At 45.3% G+C, this 24,648-nt stretch overlaps 1 protein-coding gene across 1 annotated transcript in view; it reads right to left on the bottom strand.

The window, feature by feature from the left end:
• Positions 1-23,380, bottom strand: part of C8b (complement C8 beta chain) — a 36,566-nt gene extending 13,186 nt beyond the window's left edge. The window contains exons 1-7 of the mRNA XM_051171722.1: positions 23,229-23,380; positions 16,988-17,144; positions 10,866-11,007; positions 8,324-8,465; positions 6,859-6,991; positions 5,457-5,654; positions 1,241-1,481 (exon numbers count right to left, since the gene is read on the bottom strand). Coding sequence (XP_051027679.1) covers positions 1,241-1,481; positions 5,457-5,654; positions 6,859-6,991; positions 8,324-8,465; positions 10,866-11,007; positions 16,988-17,144; positions 23,229-23,317 — 1,102 coding nt within the window. The 5' untranslated portion in view covers positions 23,318-23,380. The remainder of the gene's footprint in view (positions 1-1,240; positions 1,482-5,456; positions 5,655-6,858; positions 6,992-8,323; positions 8,466-10,865; positions 11,008-16,987; positions 17,145-23,228) is intronic.
• Positions 23,381-24,648: the final 1,268 nt, after the last annotated feature.

Genomic DNA, 24,648 nt, shown 5'->3' with positions numbered 1-24,648 from the left:
TCTTATTGACGGCATTTGGTTAAGCAAAATTCCCTCCTTTCAGATAACGCTAGCTTGTGTCAAGATGACATACGACTAGCCAGCACAGGTACCCATGACTGCTCCAGTGGGTACAGGGTTAGCTCCACCTCTGCCTTCCCAGATCTACATTTCCCCAGTCTTTGCTACAGGGGGAAAAGGTCTGCATTACTTGGTTGAAGTGATGCATATCAACAGGGCCTGGAAGCATCTGGGGATGGGGTGTACAGACTTCTCCTATTTATTTGAGGTCTCCATCCCACCTCCTCCCACCCTCTATCTCCCCAAGGTATCTTGCTCCCTGGGGCTTGCTTCAATCACTTCAAAGATTTGTCTGAAATTCACGTTCGCAAGAGTGAATAAAGCACTGGTGACAGGGTGAGCTTACGGTACTAACTGTAAAAATCAGTATAAAGACTAGGGAGGTGGCTCAGAGGCAAAATGAGGAACAGAGTTCGGATCCCCAGTAATCCATGTGAAGGCCAGGCAAGCATGGTTGTCTGCCTGTAATTGCAGGCCCTGAGAGTGGAGACAGGGGATCCCCACAGCAAGCTGGTTGGGAAGACTGACCATACCAACCAGCTCTGGATTGACTGAGAGACTCCGCCCCAATTAATATGGCGGGAGAGCACAGAGGATGCATTCTGGCGTCAACCTCAGGCCTCCACATACATGTGCAATTATGTACATATGAACCTACACATGCATGCACTCTCACACATGAAAAAAAAAAAACCTCACATACACAAACCCATGAAAAATGAAAAAAAAAAAGAAAACCAGAAAATAAAATTTGGAGGTAGATCCGAAGGAATGTGCTGGTGAATAGAAAAGAAGGAAAAGTAATTGAGGTTGATGCCTAAGCTTTTGGCCTGTGCCTCTGGGTGGCTGGAGGGACCATTTCTGAGATGTAGAAACTATAGAGGAAACCAGGGACCTGGTGATCTAGGATGCGTGTGTGGTGATTCAGTGCACAAGCTGGGATCAGATTGGATACCATTATCCAAGGAGGATCACCCAAAGAGATAGTCGGGCTGGGAGGACTGACACAGCCAAGCCAAAGAGGGGAGGCTACATGGCCAAGTCCTCTGTGAAAGGACAGCCAGCTCAGGGGGAAGAAGGAGGAGCACGGTTCAAGACTCGTCCCCCAAGCATTGGTGTAAACTCTTGTATCGCGCATCCCTCCTTGCTGGCCAGGAAAGGTGTCCCTTGGGCAGTGCACCTCCTCGCTCCATGGCGTCTTTGTTCATGATAAGCGTGTACTCATAGATGCCCCCAAGCACGGCCTCAGTGATGAAGTGGGTCCCAAAGTCACGAAGGAGATCTCGGTATTCCCCATAGCTGTACTCCAAGGGCAGGCTCTTCACCCTCTGAAGGAATTCATAATGGAGCATGAGGTTTCTGGACTTCAGCTTGTAGTGCGCCACTTCGAGGACAGAGCGTGCATGCAGAAACTTGCTTTTCTAGATGAAATGGGGTGGAGGGGGGGAGGGGAGAACCACAGACCTTGGCAGTTAGAAATCACAAATGGAAAGATGAACTTACAAATACCGCCCGGGGTCATCAGAAATATGATCCCTTTAGAACCATCTGAGGGAAGATGGTCTCTTTGAGAAGATTTGAATTCTCATAAATATTCTAGCATCCTTTTTTGGCTTGGACGGGCACTGATCTCGTTACAGGAGGACATGAGGACAGGGAAGGAGAGTCAGGCACCTGCACTGCAGGGTGAATGTGGCCACTTGAGGCCATTCAGATGGAGGGAGAGTTTGCTAACTTGCACGCCGCATCCATTTGCCAACTATGTCTTTTGAAAACAAGACCCAAACCATCCAAGTCCCGCAGTGCCTTGGGAAGGTGACAGAGGCAGGAGTCAGCAAACCGTGGCCTGGGAAACATACCTACTTCCTGTTTTGTGAACACAATCATTCCTATTCATTTATATATTGTCTCCAGTTTCTGCCCCCACTGAAGTGGCAGGGTTGGAGACTCTTCCCTCAGTATTGTGTGAAGCCTCAGTTATTTGCTCTGGTCCTTTTCAGGCAGAGTCTGGCGTCCCCTGGAGGTATGGCATAGACAGTGCTGGTGGAGCCAGCGAAGGAGAAGATGGACTTTACAACTACCACCCAGGCGGTGGTGGCTCACGCCTTTAATCCCAGCACTTAGGAGGCAGAGGCAGGCAGATCTCTACGTTAGAGGCCAGCCTGGTCTACAGAGTGAGTTTCAGGACAGCCAGGGCTACGCAGAGAAACTCTGTCTTGAAAAACTGAAAACGAACAAACAAATACCACCCAGAGTCTTCAAGCTTATGATTTATTTAGGATATCTGAGAGAAGACGGTGTCTTTGGGAGATGAGCATTCCTTGTATAGGAGGACGCAGCGATGATAGAAATGGGGGGCACAGTCTACTCCACCCAAGTCCTTCAGCTAAAGAGCTGTGCAGCCCTGATTGCACTGTCACTAAACCCCACCCCTCACTTTCTATCCTGGCCTGCTGTAGATTCATTCTAGTCCTGTTCAGTGGCTCAGAACTTTTTTTTTTCTCCCACCATGACTGCCTCAGTAGTCACTGGGCACTTGGTTCACGTCTTTTCCAAATCTCCTGGGTTCTCTCTCCTCCCTGCCGCTTTATGAAAGCTGTCAGAATGAAAATGGAGTTGGCCACGACAGCCCTAACAAAAGGTAAGTAAGTAAAAATACATCAGGCCTGGAGGTTACGAAGAATGACTTTCCATTCATGACTGGCTAATAATAGTAGCTCTCATGAAAGACAGCCACAACCACCCTACACAAAACCACACTACTTCAGGGGCCTTCGTCCAGAAGCTGCCTGGCTTCAGAATGGCATCACCCACAGTGCTAGGACCTTGTGGCCGAGGATTTTGTTTGCAATCTGTCCCCTTTTTTTGCTTTTAGAAACTTTTCTTGCTTCAGTTCCCTTGAGAACACACATAGCTTAGGATAGCACATGCATTCCCATTGCAGGGTTCCGCAGTTCCCAAACACACAAAGGCGATCTCTGAGCCTTCCTCTGATTGTTATTTAAGTTGACATCTTATTATAAAACTTCCCTTGTGCAAACCTGTTTCCAGGGTCCTAGTCAGAGTCAAGATCCTAAATCTTTGGTACTATTATGATTGTGTTCCTTCAGGCAAAGACAGACAAACATGGGTACCTGAGCTCACCGTTGCCTTCAGATGTAATCGACTCTCTTACTTTGGAGACATACCCTTCACATCCTATCCACCAGCACTCTGACCAGTGTCAGCTGCCCTGACGTTGAAGAGTTCCTTTCTGCGCCTGTGGGTTTTTCCATCAGGCACACGGCGTATCAGCCCTAATTCAACTCTCAACTGATCCCTAACTCTGCATGATACAATTATGCACAGACTGTTCCCTCTGCTTCTAAGCTCTTCCTTTTCTTCTGGACATGAGTTTATTTGTCTTTCAAATCCCTGTTTAGCTCTATTTTAAAAAATTATTTATTTATTATTTATAGAGTTTTCTGCCTGCATGTATACCTGCATACCAGAGGAAGGCACCAGACCACATTATGGATGGTTGTGAGCCACCATGTGGTTGCTGGGAATTGAACTCAGGACCTTTGGAAGAGCAGTCAGTGCTCTTAACCTCTCATCCATCTCTCCAGCCCCCTGTTTGGCTCTTGCTTTTTAAATACTATCCCTGGGGGTCCCAGACATGCACTCCTTCTTTAAGCTTATATAGTACATTGCTCATATTTCCTTTATAACATATGCTATGCTACATTGCAGCTGATATAAACGATTAGCAGTGACTTACTGCTTACAGGCGTACATCTCCCACTCGACTGAGAATATGAAAGCAATAACAACTTGTCACATATTTTATAAAGTGCTTCAAGGGACAAATTTGAAAGTGTCCAACACAAAAAATTACAAATGTTTAAGGAGACAGAAATGCTAATTACTCCGATTTGGTCATTATATATTGCATACATGAAACAAATTATCCCTTTGTAAACCATAAAGATACCTGATTTTTTTTTTTTTTTTTCAGAAAATACATTTAACCGAACAAAAGGAGCCTTGTAGAGCTTGTCTTAGGATCCAAGGCTCGGGTCTGGTGACAAACATGTTTCCTTTCTACAACTGGCGACTTGGATGGGGGAGGTGAGATAAGAAGTGGCCAGGAGAGGAAGCTCATGATGGTACCCACTGCTTCCCCTGTAACAAAGCAAATCCCAGTGGCTGTCCCGGCTGTCATGCCCAAAGCTCAGTGCCTTCTATGTGCCATCGCTGTCTAGAGAGGAAAGAAACAGTTCTGTCCCCGTAAGATGAGTCAACAGAGGTGAGACAGTTACAGACAACTTAGTGCTGACCCCCCTGTTTCCTGCTGGGAACTAGATCTGTAGCATGGATCTGTTGGAGCCCCTCACAATTTCTTTTGCTTTCATATACATCATTGCAAACTTTAGGTCTTGCTCTTTTCTTCCATAGCCCGTTGGATTAATTTTCTATCACATCACTCTTAAGTTGAACATCCTCAGTGACTTGTCAAAACTATGTACTTTCTTTACCACAGAGTTCAAAGTCTCACATTGGCCTATCACCCATGTCCTTGCACATTGCCCCAATCACTTCTCTCTCCCATTGCTTTGTTCTCACCTTGCGGTCACCAAGGAAACACAGTGATTAGGTTAGTATTTTGGACATCTCTGGGGCAACAAATGCATGTGAAGGGCAAGGTGGGAGTCACACTGTGTGTCAGGGCAGCACAAGGCAAAGGAGCCTGGGCTAGTAGGCCTGGGAGAAACTAAGAGGTAGAAAGAAATCAGGAGAAAGAGGGGGTGATGGTAAAGATACCCCCAGCAGATGCCTAAGGAATCTTAGACGAGCTGGATCAATTCCAGATTGACAGAAGAAGAAGAAGAAGAAGAAGAAGAAGAAGAAGAAGAAGAAGAAGAAGAAGAAGAAGAAGAAGAAGAAGAAGAAGAAGAAGAAGAAGTTGCAGTGGGTTGAAACTTCTCCAGATAGGTTTCACACAGGCAAGTCTGTTAACTGAAAACCAAAGGAAAGGGCTTATCAAAAAAAAAAGAAAAGAAAAGAAAAGAAAGATAACACTACAGGATAAGTCAATGTAAGACTAAGATGTGATCTATGAGAGTATTTTAAGGATGATGGAAATTTTACTGTTTACTTGGACCAGGAATAATGTGGAATACAGACACAACTATGGGCATAAAATAATGTACATATATTTAAAAGCAATAAACTGATTTCTTTTCAAGAACAAGAGAGAACTTTAAATTGGGCGGGTAGGGGTTGGTAGGGGGAGGATCTGCAAGGAGACAGGAAAGGGAATGAATATGATCAAAATATGTTTATGAAACCCTCAAAGAGGAAATGAAAACATTACTTAAAGCTAAATAAATAAAAAGCACTAGACAGGTACTTACCGTGTGGGAGAATCGTTTGGTTCTGCTAATGTAATGTTTGCCTTCGTTGCTTTCGTCACTAAATCCAAACTCAATGATCGAATTCAATTTAAAACCCAACTTGAAACTAGACTTGCTGGCTACTTTCTCTGTCACATTGCGTTCAAAATCTGAATATGATTCGTATTCTGTAAGTGCAAATTCATATTTGCTTTGGGTCTATAGAAAGAAAAAGTGTATTTTAAATATGCTTTGGTTCAAACCATCATTATCATATATTCACTGTGCTCTTACTATATGGCAGAGCTGAGCTAGCGACTCTGGAAACATAAGAATATCAAGGACAGCTTGCATCCCCAGGCCCCTGCCCATCAGGAGAGGTAGACCTATTCAGTCCTGTGGGTCATGGCCAGAGGTGGGAGTTTGGCTTGGGTTTCCAGTTGGTGGGAAAGCAGGGGGTGGAGGTGTCCGGGGCTGTGGATTGGTCCTAAGCAGAGGTATGAAGCCAAGTGGGAGGCTCTCAGCAAGTGCCTGGATGCAAGAGTCAGGGGAATAGGTAGATGTTGTAAGAGAAAATTGTGGTACTGGGATGTTGAGGCTTTTCAGTCTCTTGTTCTGGTCTGTGGCGTACTGTAAACAGGAGGGGGTGGCCATTCTGGGACAGCATGGCAGTTAGAATGAAAGGAACAAATCAGGTGTGTGTGTGTGTGTGTGTGTGTGTGTGTGTGTGTGTGTGTGTGTGTGTGCACGCATGCGCGAACCTATAAATAAAAGCAGCCACAAAATCCAGAAGAGAATTTCAGATCCCCCGGAACAGGAGTGACAGATGGCTGTGGACCACCTGATGTAGGTGTCAGGAACTAAGCCTAGGTCATCCGCAAGAGCAGCAACTGCTCTTAATCACCGGACTATCTCTCCAGCCCCAGGAGTGCATCATTTTATAACTTAAATATTTACATCAATGCCTGGCTTGCTGGGATGGGCATGGCAGTGATGGGGACAGAGAACATGAGCCGAGAACTCTCTGTGACAGCAGATGTGATGGCGCCCACTTAGCCACATGACCTCACTGATTGTCCCACTTGAGGCAATGAGGAAACAGAGATAGGAAAACAGGCTCTGGGCATTTGGACTGCATAGGCAGCAAGCCGACAAGCCAGTACACTCACGTGAGTATCACATCCTAAGCTCTGTCTTTAGCATAGCCATCGACAACTGTCATACTAACATTATTGCGACTACCATCTCTGGTTGCTGTTGCTATAGGCAGCACAAGGTCTTGTGTTAGGGTCCACCTGCTTGGTACCAGAAGACACTGGACGCCAAGAGGAAGAGGTATGTAAAAGCTGCCCAGCTGGCAGGCTACAGCATGCTCAGCAAGCAAGTCCCTCACTGCTGGCGGTGACTACCTCGCTGTCCTTACCTGTGGAGTGTAGCCTTCCACGTTGTATGGCTTCCTAAACTTGGTGTTCAGGATGTAGTGGGGGGAGCATCCACCAGCGTAATACTGATGATCAAGAACTGGGCCCTCAAAAGTGTTTGTGAACAGATTTATCCTGGAAGGAGGGCAAAACACAAAGGGGGAAAGCTCAGGATGTAGGGTTGGAACATCTCTGTTGGAAGTTAGCAGTTTTTGTGGAATGAAACCCAAACCTCCTGGTTCTGTCTTTGAGGGCATGGGAATCTGGCTCATATCAACTCAACCCCTTCCTTTTGAACTTTGTGTTATTGAATTTTATGTGTATAGTTTTTTGCTTGCCTATATGTCTATGCACCATGTCCATGCCTGGTATAGTATGCAGAGGCTAGAAGAGAGCATCAAATCCCCTCAGACAGTTGTGAACCACCTTGCGGGTGTTAAAAATTGATCCCAGGTCCTTTGGAAAAGCAGCCAGAGCTCTTCTCCACTGAGCCACCTCTCCAGACCCACCACTTCAGCATGGTCATCTCAGACCAATCCCAAAATACCTGCACAGGCCTGTCTTTAGCCCTTTGTCCTTCTGCCAGTGTGCTCTTCTTCCAGGGCAAGAAGCTCTCCTACAGGCATTGCTGGGCCCTACTACTGACTTTGAGTGTCTTCCCTGCTTCTTTCTAGCTGTGTGACCAACCCCTGGAGCTCACTTAACTATTGAGAGCATCAGTTTTCCTATCCTGGATGTGGATACAACTGGCTACTTGTGATGCCTTGAGAAGCACTCCCACCCAAATGAGGAGTCTCTTTTTGAGGACTGGCAATTGCCTAGAGAGAACACACCTTTACTGCCTTCTTTTCCAGTGTCATTCTTTATAATGATTCTTATTGTGCACAAAGAGATGGGCTCACTCATCTAGCTACAGGCTAAGATGCTGCAAGGATGTGTCAAGAAAGCAGAGTGAATGCTGGGTCTTCTTGGCTCTTTCTGACCTTGCTCCTTTGACCTTGCAGAAGAGTGGACCGTTGCTTATATCCCCAGAAGCTGGGACACACTTGGAAAACAAACCTATCTTGGAAACACATTGCTTTCCAAAGGCCTCAGAAATCCTTTCTTTTCTGCATGGTGGATGCTGGGAACTAGGGACATAGAACTAGATAGGACCAATGACTTAAGTTGTCTATAGGATTCAAGAGCTGTGTTTAGAATGTGCCCGGAACAGCAGATTGTGAGAGTAAAAACTAAGGCTCACTCTAGCCCTTGAGTAAGTCTTAGTGTTCCTAGATCAACCCTCCCGTGGCCCATGTCTGTTCATGGGATGCGATTCTGGAATAACATGGAATTGCCCTCAGAGAACACATGGAGGCACCCATTTATCCTACATTCTTTCTATCCCAGAAAGAAAAGCAAGTGACTGTCCCTATCCACTCCTGTGTCTAGCCGTCCCATCAACCCAGCGCAGCTGTAGCAACTCACCCACTGGCCAGACTGCCAATGGCCCAGTACTGCTCCATTTCCTGTTGGCATTTTTTATAAACCCTCCTACAGTTTGCTTCATCCGATTGGTCTCCGCAATCGTTGTCCCCGTTGCAGAGGAGTCTGCGATTCACACACCTCCCTGGGGTGGAGAGAGGGGACTAGACTCACATGGCTGTGATGAGAGGCTGAGCACTGCTGCCACCAGGCCTGTGGCCTTTAGCACCTGTTCTGATCAGTCTTCATGTAGCAAGCCTGACTGAAAATGACACTAACAGCTCACCCCCATTTTATCACTTCCCCTTGAAGGAGTTCAGTGCCCTAGTTTTGAAAGCACTGAGGAGAGATTATCTGGAACCATCTGTGACGGCGAAGGCAATGTGCCTAAGAAGCAGGGAACAGGTGGGCTGCCAGGATGGGAGCATGGAACAACCCCTTCTCTGAGTAGCACCAGCTAAGCCTCTTTGACCTCCGGGCCTCAGTTCCCTTTTCTGTAAAGTGCAGGCCCCAGTCATCACAGCGCTCCCACCATGAGCCAGGTGTTTCAAGTGAGTGACTACAAATAGAATCCATTTGTGGAAAGTACCGCAAAAGCGGATCATGGCTGGGGTTAGTGTTTCAGAGAGCCAAGCACAGGTTGCAAGTAAATATTTACAGCACAGCTAGGACCTTTACCTTCCTAATCGTGAATCCTTTCTCTAATCCACATTGCTTTTAGCACCATCATCTGTATCACTTTTGTTTCCTCTACAATTTTTTTTTTGTACATTCTTGGGGAGATAAAGCCCACAAGACAGGTGTTTCTGCTTCCTTAGACACATCGGGCCATTTTAAACCAATGTCCTTTGGTTATAAAAGGCAGAAAAATAACAACCCGGTCTTCAAATGTTTCTTACAAGGCACTTAAACTAAAGCCCGCATGAATAGCCATTATGGCTCTGGGTGAGACCATGGAACACTGGCCATAATGAGTCCTTGGGTATATTGTAAAAAAGTCTCTCAGATTTATTGGTTGGAAATTTTACATTTGTGGTAAGCCCTAGAAATCTCTCTGATAATCCTTCTCTCTCATTTGGAATCCCTGGACCACAACCCACAATGGTAGAGTGAATGGAACACCCCTCCAGATACTTTAGGGTGAAGGATAACTGTTTGTGCCAGAGACTTGAAGAAATGGAGACATTTAGATTTACTGGGATAAGCCAACCGAGTAAGTTGGGAAAACACATTCATTTGTGTGCTGTTCCCTTCCTCCTGCCCATCTTCCCATCTGTCTCAGCGCTCTGCCCAGAGTCCAGCTTCTAGACCCAATATCTGTCCCGTTCAATCCCCCCCCCCCGGGTGGAGTCTCTCAGAGGATAGAGATGAGATATGACAGCTAATGATTTACATTCAGAATTTTAGACTCACCAGGATAGGAACATATTTTCTACAAGGTTGCCAAACACAAATAGCCAAAACACTGTGGATGTAACATTAACATAATTGCTGATTGTTTCATGGTTCTACTTGCTCTATGTAGTTTCTTTTATATGTGTATAATGATAGAAATGTATTTGTAAAAAATATTATTAAACAAAAAAGACATGCGAATGGCAGGGCCCAAGTCTCCAAAGCCTTTCATTGGTATGTGATGCCACTCACACCTCTTAACTGTTTCAGGTTTGGGCACATTTTACTCCACCTCAGGGCTCTGAGAGCAACAGCAGAGCTGACGTGTGACACAAAGCATTTGTCTCCTTTAGTTTATGTTTATTGTTTCTGACCACCTCATAAGGTATTAACATCATCGTTATGGTTTGAGTGGGGAATGTCCCTCATAAGCTCATGTGCGTGGAGGTGGTGGAACTGTTTAAGAAAGCTTAGGAGGTGTAGCCTTGGTAGAGGAGGCAGGTCACTGGGGGCGGCCTCTGCGGTTTTCAAAGCCTCCTGACATTTTCAGTTAGCTCTCTCTGTCTCTTGCTTCCAGATCAAGATGTGAGCTCCAAGTTTTTTTTTTTTTTTCTGCTGTCATGCCTTTGCTCTACCATCATAGACTCCAAGCCTTTGAGACCGGAAGCCCAATTAAATTCTTTCTCCTGTACGTTGTCTTGGTTAGGGTGTCTTAGCAATAGAAAAGTATCTAATGCAACACTTGAGTTCTGCTGGTATAATCCAAATCCAAAAAGGATAAATGAGATTTTTTGAGACGACACCGTCAGAGTCAGACCTGACCCAGGACTTCTGATTCCAGCACACCTCACTTACGTCACTGAATGTAGCTGAGCATCCAGATTCTCGCTGCAGCTCCTGCCCTGACCTGCTGGGTGATTTGAGGCAAGGAACCAATCCAAGCCTGGATTTCTTAGGATGCAAAATTAGGGACAACAATGATGCTACCTTGCCATAGGAATGCCTTCATGGGATAGCACACAGGTTTGTGGTAAGGAGCCCCCTGACCTGTAACCCTGATCTTCATGAACCATAAATGTCTGTACCTCCATCATCACACAGTACTCTCTGCTTTTCGAGCTTATTTTCCCATTCCCACATACATTCATACCTGTCTGTGCACACACAAAGCCTTCACATCGCACTTGACTTCTGCAGGGTCGGTTGGTAACACAATCTTCAACTTCTTTGTCGGAGAAGTCACACAAGTCCCCATGGAACTGAGAAGGCCGGAGCAAGTAAGTATGTCTATACTGTAACAGACAGAAACAAAGGGAGCTATTGAGAGGATCTCAGTGACTGCAGGAGCTAAGGACACTGTATACCAATGGTCACCAACCAACCTGGGGTGCTGGGAAAGCATACAGTTGGCTGGTTGCTATTGTCCAATTCTTGTGTTCCCTTCACCACATACATTGAGGTTCTATGCAATTTTCTGACTGTTTCTCCCTGAGGTTGGGAGACTAGTCTTGAGTCTTTGTCTCTTCTGTGGTCACCAAGATTTGTTGAGTGTGAAATAGGCTTGGGCTTTGGAATCAAACATTCATAAAGGGGCTCCGATAGTTAGTTTAATAAACTAACCCTCAGCATTATTATTCCAATGTGGGATTCACACGTTGTCACATATTGCTTAAGGCGTCAGTGTGATATAGATGAAGAAGTGTGCGCTCTGGAAGCTCCAGCTGATGCTGGTACTTCCTAGTTGTATGATGTCGGGCAGGTAGCTTAGCCTTTAGAATCTGAATTTACTCAACTGTAAAATGGGGGAGGGGCAATGAATTCCCTAAAAGTACAGTTTTGCATTTTTGTTGTATGTTACAGATTTGTTAACATTACATATTATGAATTATGTACTAATTTATGTCATATATAAGTATATGTTATCTCAAGCTCGTGCTTTTCTGGCACAAAGTAGGTACCCAGTTTCTTGTCATTTTAAAAATTATCCACTATTTTAGGAATCAATATTGCTATGTCCCTCTTCCTGTTTATTTATTCTGAAATTATTGATTATTCTATCTCATACTTAAAAGGTAGTATTTTGTTGTTTTTAAATCATCATTAAGCATACTGGCCTGCCTTCAAAAGAAGAGGGTCACTGACGGTGGCAGGAGGCACCAAGGCAATGACAACACAGTGTAGTGGAAACAAGACAGGGCACGTGCAAAGTACCCTTTAAGCTCATGGTGAAATCCCCAATGCAAAAGGAAGAGACAGAAACTGGCTTCTGATAAGGACATCAAGGCTGAGACGTGAGCATTGAGGAGTACTATCAGGCAGATGCAGGGGGCAAGAACAGGATGGCCAAGAACAACCTGGGTAGAGGAAGATTTGGGGTCAAACTGAGAGGCTAAAGGATGTATCTTCTTATTCCAGAGACCAGAGATGGATTCTTTAAGGATGAAGAGGACTATAAGAGGGGTGTAAGAAGGAGAATTGGGAAGCTGGAGAGAGACAGAGGCGGGCAGGCAGTCAGGGATGCCAGGCTACGTAAGGGGGTGGGGAGGAGCAGAAGGAAGTGTTCACACTGGGTGGCAAATCAGTAGAGTATCCCCACTTCCAAGTGACATAAGACATTAATACTTATTGTAGGACATCTGTACTGTGATGACTCTGGAGACACAGAAAGGAATGCAGTCCCTGCCCTTGGAGTCTCATTCTTCCCTGAAGGAAGACATAGGCTTGTAAGACTTCGAGGGACAAACAAACAAACAAAAACCAGGAAACCATCACCAAATGAACAACAGAAGAAGCCTATCTTCATATAATATATGATAAACCCACAGAAAATGTCATGCTAAATGGGGTAAAGTTGAAGGTATATCTTTGAAAATCTGTGACAAAATAGCATGCCTACTCAACATAGAACTGCAAATGAAAGGGAAAGCAATCAGGCAGAAGAAAGAAATAAAAGGCAGATAAATCAAAAGGGGGAGATGCAGAAGGTCAATAGAATGACCTGATCCTGTCTACAAAAATCTCTCAAGACTCCACCAGATCACTGCTGCAGTTGATACATACAATGAAGTTTCAGGATATAAAATGAACATGCAAGATCCAATAGCATTTTGTACCCTTTGAATACACAGGTTGAAAAAGAGCTTAAAAACCATCATGGTCATATGAATAGGTATGGTCCCCACACAGTCATGCATCTGAATGGTTGGCCCATAGGGAGTGGCACTATCAGGAGGTGTATGGCCTTGTTGGAGGAAGTGTGTCACTGTGGAGGCGAGCTTTAAGTCATATATGCTCAAGCTATGTTCAATGTGGCACACAGTCTCCTGCTGCTTCCTGCACATCAAAACGTAGAACTCCTGGCAGCTCCTCCAGAACTATGTCCGCCCACACACCACCATGCTTTCCAGCATGACAATAATGCGTTAAATCTCTAAAACTGTAAGCCAGCCCCAATTAAATGTTTCCCTTTATAAGAGTTGCTGTGGTCATGGTGTCTCTTCACAGCAATGAAACCCTAACTAAGACAATCATTTTATTTATAGCATCCTCAAAATAATGAGATAGGTAGAAATAAGTTAAACATAGAGAGTAACAGATCATTATAATGAAAAAAAAAAACAAAACCTTAGAGGACAGGAGACATTTTGTTTTCACAGATTAGAAGAAATAATGTTAAAATGTCCACACTTCCCAAGGTAATTAGAGACTTGATATGATTTCTATAAAATCATGAGTTACAGTGTTTATAGATGTAGTGGGGGAAAAACCCCACAAAATTAATATAGAACCACAAAACATCCAAAATAATGAAAATAATTCTGAGCAAAAAGAATAAGGCAAGGGGCATCACAACCCAAGACTGTGAGACATTCCACAAAGCTAGGGTGATCACAAATGTATGATTTGGACCCAGAGAGAAAATCCAGAAATGAATCCACATACTTATGGCCAGCAGAGTTTTCTAAGGCACAAGGAATACATACTCTAGAAAAGACCATCTCCCAAAAAGAAGAAGTTCTGGGCACCGTGTACACAGGGGGAATCTCTCAGTAGGTGACTTGCTTACCTCCCGAGTACGAGCATCTGAGCTCAATCCATGAAACCCACTTTTAAACAGCCAGGTGTAATGGTGTGAGCTTGAAGCGCCAAGGGTAGGGAGGCAGAGACAGCATAACCCTAGGACTCCCTGACCAGGCAGTCTAGCTCGTTTGGCAATTTCAGACAAGTGGGAGACCCTATCTCATAAAAGGTAAAAGGAGTTGATGAATGACTTTTTCATGTGTGCGTGCACACACAAGTACATATGAACATACACACAGAGAAACACAGATGAATGAACACTTTACACATATCTGTAGAAGACTGAAACTAGGCAGGCTCTTATATACAGTACCAACTTTCCAGGGCTGGTGGCTTATGCCTTTAGTCCTAACACTTGGGAGGCAGAGGCAAGTAGATCTCTGAGTTGGAGGCCACCTCGTATACAGAGTGAGTTTCAGGACAGACAGAGCAAACAACAACAGAACCCGATCAACCAAACCAAAAAAACAGAACTAAAACCGTCCCAAACCAACAAACAAAAACCATTCAATCAAACAAAACTAAAACCAAAACCAAAACAACTAAAGAAAGAAACTCTAATATAAAATGTAATTATAAGATACAATATAAGATCCTAAATTATGCAACTGTTGGAAGAAACCATAGGGGAAACACTTCCGATACAAAAGTTTTCATACTTTAGGCAAGAAAAGCAAAGCTAGGCAAATGGGATTAGATCATACTAGAAGGCTTCTGTATATACAAAGAGTGAGGGAAATATCTGCAAAAAGCTAATACCCAGGATATATAAGGAATTCAAAGAGCGGAAACATTTCTAGAGATCTGAGTTTAAAACGGGCAAATGTTCCTTACAATTATATTTACATGATAATATACCAATGGCAGAAGTGCTGAGAAGTGTTTTGTATGCTGTCCATAGGATTATAAATTAATATAACCATTGTGGATTATGGGAAGCAGTACTGGAGGATCTATGAAAGGGAACGGAGGCAGGAGGAAGAGAAAATTTAAAAATTAAAAACCTTGAAAATAGAGTTATCATATGAGCCAACAGTCTCAATACTGAGTATATGTATCCAGAGGAAATTATGACGTTTTGTCAACAATAGACTTGAACTATATTTATTACATCAAGACTCGCCATAGCCAAAATAAGAGATCAACAAAAATGTTCATCAGGAGATGAATGGATTTAAATGGTATGATTGACAGTGAAATACTAGTCTTCTATAAAAGTCTGATCCAGTCATTTGTGCCTTTGTGGCAACATGGATGGATTCTGAGAACATCGTGTAAAGGGAAATAAGCTAGGCAGAGAAAGTCAATCATAGGTTCTCACTCATTTGTAGAAGCAAAACTACTTTATCACAGGAGTAGAGAATCTAGGGGAAGGATGAGAGAGAGAGAGAGAGAGAGAGAGAGAGAGAGAGAGAGAGAGAGAGAGAGAGAGAGAGAGAGAGAGAGACAGACAGAGAGACAGACAGACAGACAGAGAGAGAGAGAGACAGAGACAGAGACAGAGAGAATTGCTCATCAAAACACTGTATATAGTGGTTCTAGTTCTCTATAATACAAGAGATAAATCCACAATAATTGTACAGTTCAAAGTAACAAGGTGGGGTGATGTTGACGTTTCTCTATATGTCAGCACAAGATAACAATTATGTTTGAGTGACAGAAAGGCTAATATTCCACTGGCCTAATCATTACACAGCACATTATAGGTATCGAATTATAAAACTATACTCCACAAATAAGCACAAATGTAAAGCTGTACATACACAAGGAGACTCCCATAAGACTAGCCCCAGGCTCTGGAGACAAAGTGGCTTTGAGGAGGATGGAAAGATGGGAGGAAACACACCTGGTCATGGTTGAGAGGTTTCACTGTGCGCCAGGCATGGAGCCTGCAGACAGGGCTGATGCTAGGTGAGTGAGTACACCGCGAGTTACAGTGAGCAGCTCTGGCTGCCTCGCTGGCTCATGCTCAGTCCTGGTTTATGGTGCAGACGAGGCAATTATCCAGATAATTGGATCAATGGTGATAACTTCAGCAAGAAAGCCTACTCTGGGAAGAGAACGATAGCGCTTGGCTCTCACCATTGATCCAATTAACTGGGTAATTGTCCTGGGCTAACTTCCTCAGCCTCTTCAGAGTCTTTGCCATGATAGGTCTGGGTTCCGGAGGAGCCAAGGGGATGGCAGCCATTCTTTTTTCTGACGCACCTGCATTGTTGAGAGCTTAGGTCCTGGGTCAGCTCTCCCGTTACAAGGGAGCTGAAGGGAAAGCACCACGGAGACTAGTTCTACAGGCAGAGAAGTCAGTAAGGACCCCATGGCCTGAGCTAAGGCTTGCATCTGCTACTAGAGGGCACCAAGAAGCCACTTAGCTGCTCGAGGTCTCCATTCACCCATCTAACAGAACATGTGACGACAGCCGCCATCTTTTCCTTGTATAGACGTCAGAAAACAGGATGAGCTCACATATAAGAGGTTTACGAAGCACCTGTTACATGCGTGCACACTTAAGAGAGAACTGAATGTCTTTACAAGTTTTCTGTTTAGGGCAGTAAATGACAAGAATCACAGTATGTATGTGCTAGGGCATAGGGTAGAGGGGACCTAAAGAAGCACATAAAAGTTGCTTTGTTTGAGCAGAGCTGGGGCTGATGGGTAGTCAGGGAAGGCTTCATGGAAGAGGTTGCCCTGAGAAGGGTTTCAAGTCCTGAGTCATGTTAGTAAGCGAAGGCAACGGGGAAGGTCAGTGCTGGCTGAGAAACCAACATGAACAGAGGCCGAGAGGGAGGGATGCAGCTGCAAGAATGGGAGAGCTGACAGATCATAGAGGTGAGGCCAGGTTAGGTGATACGGAGGTCTGGCCTTGATCCTTAGGGCTCATTTGGGGAAAGACTTGGCAGATGTAGCTTGGTGGTTGCTTCCCTGGCTATGATGGATAGAAGGGGCAGGTCAGAGGTAGGAAGCTGTTAAGAGACAGCTGTATGGAAAGCACTGGAACACCACACGGAGCATCTGCTTGCTGTTGAAAACATAGAGAAAGAAGGGCCACCCTAACAGCTAGGACCTTAGAGGGTAGACTATGGCCAGGTACAACCATCAGTGCCTCTGCCAGGGTCGTTTGTGTCTAGCCTCTTTCTCTACTCCCCACCCCTGCCAAGAAGTTTGGTGCTCATCCAAGCCCTGGGATCTTACCCTTTTCTTCTGACAGGGGTCACACACAGTCCAGGAGGACCAGCTGGATCGCTCACAGTCAATAGGTGCTGGGCCGGCATCCACACTCCGCACTGTTCTGCTCTTTACAAGGCTCCCATTGACTGCATTTGCCCCAAAGAAATCGAGCTTCTCACCTCTAAAAATGATCGTAAGAGAAGGATGAGTATCGTGAAGAAACTGCATTCTCTCTATCACCCATCAATTATCCAGCCAATAAATGGAGATCAGATCATGTGCGCAAGGTAGGTAGTTGATCGTTTCAGTACTAGTTAATATGTACTGAGTCCCCCAGGAAGTGCCTGACATTAGGACTATGCTTGTGGAGTCCTGAGCTCTGGGTAGAAGACAGTGTCTCAGCACCGTGTGGCTTCTGATTTCCAGGCTGTATAAACTTCCTTTTCCTCCTCCACACAGTAGCTGAGATGTATTCCCTCCTGCAGCTGCTTCTGGATTATAAGTGATAGTCTGACAGGTGAGCCCTTAACAAAGCCTTATGGACTATGGATACATGGGGAATCGAATCACGGCAACTTACTTCCCACATCTGAGCCTCTTTTTTTTTTTAATCCTCTAGAGATGGAGGGGTTTGGCCTATGTGATGCTTTTTCATGTTAAAAATCCATGAAACATTTGCCGAGATACTGAATTGATATTGACGATATTAGTTTTCAGGGGGATATGGCACGGGGTGTCCTTCACAGAGAAACATCCCTTGCTTCTTAGCCCCCAGGGAACGTTGCCTGGCAGGCAGTAGTGAAATGCATACGAGCTTCATGACCAGGGCTGGGCTTGAGGGTGTGTAGAGGGTAGCTGTGAGTTAATGGCGTCCAGAGGCTACAGAGAGGGCGAGAGACTGGTGAGGGAAGCAGATCCAGGCTAGAGGAATTGGTAAGTGCTCGGGTGGAAGTGGTAGAAAGTGGTCAGCAAATGGGTGGGCTGGAAGGGTATGGGATGAAGGAACGCATGTAGGTTGATGCTGGCATCCTTGAATACCTAGGTGGTGGGGACCCAGGAGGACAGAGATGTTGGGGAAGATGGTGGAAGTAGGCTAAGCTCTTGGTGCTCTGTGGGATGTCTACATAAACTCACTCAGGACACAGTTCTTACCTGGGTCTGCAATCAGGAAGGTCTGAAATCTGTGCTAGAGATACAGATCTCATCATGGGACACTAAGGAGGGAAATGACTGGACTCTTTTGAGAGAAGTGGATCAAGTATGTTAGTTCTTTTTCTATCATTGCGCTAAAATGTTATGGCTAAGGCAACTTATAGAAGGGTTTATTTGACTTACATTTCCAAGAGAGTAAGACAGCAAGCAGCAGACACAGCAGCTAGAGTAGAAGCTGAGGGCTTGAACCACAGCAGGAAGCAGAAAAAGGCAAGCTGAAAATGGCATCAGGCTTGACATCAAACCTGGACCCCGGGGATGTACGTATTCCATCAGTGACACCCCTCCTGAGACTACCCAAACATCACCACCAACTTGACCCAAGTATTTAATACCTGAGCCTATGGGGGGATTTTCTCATTCAAACTACCAGACCAAGGAAACATGCTTTAGGGACCACCTGTGATGCAGAAGAGGAGGGGAGCCAGTATCAGGTTGAGCCAGGCAGGGCACGGAGCATCTGTGGAGATGAGCAAAACTTGGAAATGGGCAGAGGGCAGAGGGCAGAGGGCAGAGGAGTCGTTCCTTTAGCGCAGACAAGCAACATGGGAACTGAACTATATCTAAAGTGTAAGGCAGGCTCTGTGTTGAGTTCCCGGCACACAGCTGAGCCAAGTGAATGAGTGAACTCATTTCCTCTGTGTGAGCTTCAGTTTTCCTACTTAGACCATGGTAGGTGGACTATGAGGTTTTTTTTAAAAAATCTCTTCCCATGAGTATGAATATCACTGTAAGATCCCTTGTAACTTGTGCTTCTTATAACGTTAAACAGGAGGTGAGAGGAAGAAAGGAATGAAGATTTACTGAGAGCCTAGGATGTCAGACCTAAGCATTGCGGTAGGTGTTTTCTTAGGCTTTCATCCCATCCCACAGATGTGCTAGAAGGTAACCATAGAGTGTCATCACCTGGACAGATGCTGAGATGGCTCAGAGAGACACAGCATGCCTACTGCAGTGAAACCAGCTGTGGGATCTAAGAGTTAGGTCGGCCTGATCCTGAACATACACGCACTCCAGTCACCTTCCACCACTCCATAAATGTCTGCAAGGCTTGTTTCATCCCCTTCTCTAAGATTAAGTCATTAGGGGAAACATCACAAAGCTTCCACTGTCAAGCACACAGGATGTCACCCCAAACAAGGTCATTACCAGCACATTCTCACTTGGCAAAAGTCCTAAAAGGAGGATAATGTTAACTACTGTGAGCTCCATTTCCATGACTGCCCCCAGAGACTAGCAAAAAATCAATTGCCTAGTAAAATTGGATCTTTAGCAAAAGGTCAAAGACTCTACTGGAAACCACAGGTGGGTACTTGAAAGTGGTTACTGAGGCAGGATGCTGCACGCCAGCGGGGACCCTCCAAAGGGCTCCTCTCTACTAATTTGCTGGGGTTTGACAAAACAATACTGTCTGTGATTTGGCTTCTCCTAAGTATGTATTTGACAGCTCTGTGGGGTACCCTCTTCCTATTTCAACTACAAAGCAGAGTACACTGTTTTATTCCAAGTATCAACCCGATTCGGGGCCACAGTGGAGGCCGAGTGGAGAAGTAATGTGCACAGTCGCTATTAAGAGTCACAATTATTTTCCTCTCCGAGATTTCAGAACACATTAATGAGCAAGATGATGGCTTACAGAAGGAACTTGCGAAAAGTAGTTATAACCACCAGATCTCTCATTTCTACACCCAATCTCCATTATGGAGGTGGCAATATAATGGAATAATCAGCTGAATAAATAGTTAGTTTGTAAATTACATCGGGTAAAAGCGTGGTTCATTAGTGTTACAAAATGCAAACCTAAAAGAAAGGCTAAGTGTCGAGTCCCATCTTGAATTGGAGAGTGGCACGGTGTTGCACTAACGACAGGTCCAACTGAGGCCTCTACATGCATCTGTGCGCACCCTCCATCCCGAGGGATTTGTACCGAGACAAACACACTGGCTTAGCTTCTGCCGAGATGCCTCCATATGGGGAGAGCAGATAAGACAGAGTAATAGAGGCAGTGTATATGGTCACAGTATATTACGCACATGTATAAGAAGTGCCATAATGAAAGCCCAACACGCAATTAACAGACACAAATGCAAAGCCCAACTCCTCTGTAACATAAAAGTGCCTCAAGAAACACGGAAAATTAATAATCACTCAGGGCCCCATACTCACATTGACCCCTGTCAATCTTCTGCCACACTCTGGGTGGACTTTTAACTAAAAGGTGTTTCTAGCAGTTAGGCATCTGAGCTTTACACCAGCCCCAGTCCTGTTCGTTTTCCATCTTCTTCAGAGGCAACAGCTGTCACACACACATGCTGTGTGTCATTCCAGTGTCTTGTAAAGGCTTTCCTACACAACGTGCCGTGTGCAGCTTCACCTCCCCGTGCATTGCTGAGACCTTGTGCATTGTTCTGCATCTGGTGGACCGGATCCACACTGGCTCCTAAAGGGACCTGGCTCCCCTCTCTCATCTGCATGTTTGCTCCTAGAACATCCCTTGCATATCATTGGTTCTTTTGAGGTATTCATATTCTAACAGTTTGCAATTTAAAAAAGTGTTAGTATAAGTAGCATTTTATACCGCACCAGAAAGATGCCCCTTCTGAGGAAATGCTGGCACAGACAATCCTTTCTTTGGGGGTGCACAGACGGGGGTTTTTTGGCCAGCCTTAGGACACATCACTCTGAGTCCAGGATTCCTATTCCCCCTTCTCTGATCAAAATAAAGATGGATCCATCAAGCAGAGCAGGATTAGGTCAGCAGTAAATTTCCAGTCCTCAGCTTATATGGATGGGGCACGTCAATATATTTTGGCTTTCTGTGGAAATGCCCTGACACAACAACTTTCTTGTCACACTCAATTTGTTCAGCAGCTGCATCCCTGTGCAAACAGCATCGTCCATTTTGCTGGAGGGAGGTGGCTTCTGGGGGTGGGGGGGGGGAAAGGTTTCCCATTTTTCTCTGTCATTTGCTGTTGCAGACGTGGAATTTAAAGCAACATCTCAACATGGCAACTGTGCATCCAAGAGAAACATCCTAGGTATCCAGCAAGTCAGGTGGAGGGGACTGCGTGTTGAGGAGAATCAGGAAGCAGAGGGGATGTTTTAGTTCTGCAACCACGCCCCACGCCCACCCCAACAAATGGATTGAGTAGCCTCAAGAGTCACACCATAAAAAAAAAAAAAAAGTCACACCATCTTCAAGCCTCAGTTTTTCCTTCTTTCTACAACCATTTAAAACACAATGACCACCAGGATGATAGTACATGCCTGGAGCAAAGTGACAACCAATAATGATCAGTAGGCCACATGACAATGTGACCCGAGCAAATGAAATGACCACGAACCTCACAGCACCACGAAGGAGGATGCAGAACGTCCTGCCCGTGAGCAGAATATGTTTCTTCTGCTTTTTGTGTCTGATACTCAAAGGCATGCTGTGTTCAGCACAGGCTTGTAGAAATCACGGGTGAAGAGCAGAATATTCAACCAGGGGTCAGGGAAGGGCTGGAGGCTCGCTGAGTGTGAGCCATTGTCTTCTTCCCCATCCCCTCCCCCCAAAAGAATAAGTTTGTCCTTCCACAGAGTGAAAACAAGGGGCCATCCTCTTGCTCACGTGACACAGCTGTGAATTTTATAGCCGTGTTTTTTTCACCTGGCAGAACTGCAGCCTCTATGTCAAAGGGAACTTGCCAATACATACATCCCATTGTGGTACTCCTTCCCCTCAAACCCTCTATGCCTGAAGGCTAGGGCTTGCATCTCCTAGATACTTATACCCACTCCTCTTCCCAGTTTCCACCTTGATGTCTACTCCACGGTACTGAAATGTACCTGGAGCCTCAGGAACAAGCCAGGCTCTCTCACAACTCCATGCCTTTGCATATGCTGTGACCTCTACCTGGTGCATACTTCGCTCCTTGCCAGGGCCCCTGCTCAGAATGACTGGCCACGGCTCCCTCTTGATCTCTGCTTGTCCCTGCGCCAACTCTCACAGGTCTCTGTCTTTGCTCCCACATTGCCAGGCTCCCTGAGAACATGAGTTTGGGTCGTGTTCCACTCTGTATCTTCCAGGGCAGTCAAGGGGCAGTGTACAGGGACATGCTGCTTCTGGAAGGGTTGCATGAGCCCTCTCCTCCAAGCACACTATCACTGGGTACTGCAGAGTCTTCTGTGCCCAGAAGGAAATGCACGGAAAGCCTTGGCGGCAGAGCTGGTCTCTTCACCAAATTGAAGGTCATTCTAATTCTAAATGTGAGTTTGGAGTGTCTTATAGGTGGTAAAGACTCAAAATCCTGGTCCCTGGGAAGGTGCTCAGTAGGGACTGAACAGCGTGATGCAGAGCTCAGAAGAGAAGCTCGCGGAGCACATGGTGCTGCTCACCCTGATGAGCAGTTACCATCAGGGACCTGTGCTCACGAGCATTCAGGTACCTTAGCACTCCACCTCTCATGGTGGGAACTGCTCAGGCACAAGAGGGTCTTCAGATGGCGCTGGCACACCCTTCCCTGCAACTCATGTCTGAGCCCTGATTAAGATTATTGTCTTTAGCTGTTTCCCATCCTATGCATGGATACTTTGATGAAACAAATCAGTTCCTTTGCTGCTGGGAACAAACATCTGTGAGAGAGGGGAAAAGGGAAAAGGGAAAGGGAGAAAACAAGAGTTTGAGAGACCCACTCATCCACTCACCCTAGTTATATTGGTCTGATAAAAAGGTAGAGCAAGACACTGCCATTTATTAAGATGACTCACGTGAACTGGCTAGTTTTTCATTATATAATAAACCTCCTTCTTCATAAAGAGCCAGACCAAAGCTTCACTGAGAATGTAGAACTTGTTTCCTATTCTTCTCAGCACAACAGAATACATTTAAGCACCTTTGTTGAAGCCAGCCACTTGGGTTCATAATGACTCAAAAGGAATTGTTGATCTTATTTTATCAGACACATGCACATTGCTTTAAGAGATGTTCTGGCAGGGTTGGTCAGCATTATATGGCTTTCTACTTTCTTCCACAGGATTGATCAGGAAATCATTTGGGCCCATCACTTACCTGGAACCAAGGAAATGGAGACATGCTAGGACAGCGCAGAGAAGAAACGACTCTGTCGGTGCCCTCCAAGCCTGAGCTCCTGTCTTCATGTTGTCTGTGTGGCAGGAACCCCAGGAAGGCTCCTGGATGCATGAAAAGCCTATGAACTGTTGCTACTTTCAGTTCTGTTCCCACAGAGCAAACAGCTCAGCAAAGCAAACAGGAGCCGCTGCCTGGAACCTCAGTCGACTTTGCACAGCAGCAGAAATGTACTCACTTATGACGCTGCAAACCAACGATAGTGAGTTAAACTGCAATTCCATGCAAGTTACCCCACCTGGGCACCTCAGGTAGCCACATACCATAGCTTCCCCGAAATGGCGAGGATCGGATATGTTACTATAGAGAAAGCAGTGAGCTCAGTACGTGCTCTGCTCTCAGCAAAAGGACTGCAGAGTCTGGAGTCAAACGGGACTGGAGTTGAGTCCCAGGTCTGTAGCAACTCTAAGCAGGGCTCCAGAGCCCACATATATGACTTAGAATTCCTTCTGTATGACTTCCACCTGAGTTCAAATTCTTTCTCTATGATTCTCAGCTGTGTTACCAGAACACATACTACCCACTCTGTAAAACAGATAACCACGATGCTCACCTCCCGGTGCTGTGCTGAAGGGAAACGATAGGAGATACGTTAAAAATACGCATTAAAAATGTCACAATGAAACCCACTATTATGACGCTTAGTATCTGCTAGTAAAACCTAAGGACATGAGGACATTTAACTCTTCAGAACACACTGAGCATTGCCAGGCAGGTACATGGCCCCTCCATATGCAGCTGGCACTTGCTATTTCCTCTTGATCAAATGCCTCAGAGCTGCAAGAATTAGATGAAATACTGAACGTGCTAATGTCATGCAAAGAGATATTGAACAAATTGTAATTTTAAAAAATATGCAAATATGCATTGGGGAAGTAACACAACTTCTATAGAGTCTTATTTATGGGGCATTCAGCCCTGACCTTGCTGGGAAGTAAAGGTTAGTGGCCAATGATTCAGGAAAATTCAACATTTGTCTCTAATACTTCCTGGAAACTGTTGAGAGCCACAGGCAATATACCTGAGTGGCTACCAGATTCTTCACCTACCACTTCCCTCGATTTCCAGGTTCTAGAAACCCTGGTTCCTTCTCTATGGCTGAACACAGCCAAGGCAGGTATCACTCACAACCCTCAGTCTACTATTTGTGCCTAGCAGGTGGCTAGGCATCCCCATTCACAGCTTTCTGTTGCTGCTCAGGATGGATCCCAGGCACACCTGCCACCCCTCCCTGTTCAGTCAACTTAAAGGACAGACCACACATAAACACTGTAGAAATAGCACAATCTACTCACTTACTTCAATACCTTAATGCTTTTTGGAGTCTAGGGAGATGGCTTGG

Source organism: Acomys russatus, chromosome 29 (assembly GCF_903995435.1).
Source record: "Acomys russatus chromosome 29, mAcoRus1.1, whole genome shotgun sequence".
Classification (NCBI taxonomy): domain Eukaryota; kingdom Metazoa; phylum Chordata; class Mammalia; order Rodentia; family Muridae; genus Acomys; species Acomys russatus.
The sequence above is the reverse complement of the archived record's forward strand: the minus strand, read 5'-3'. Positions and strand labels throughout refer to the sequence as shown.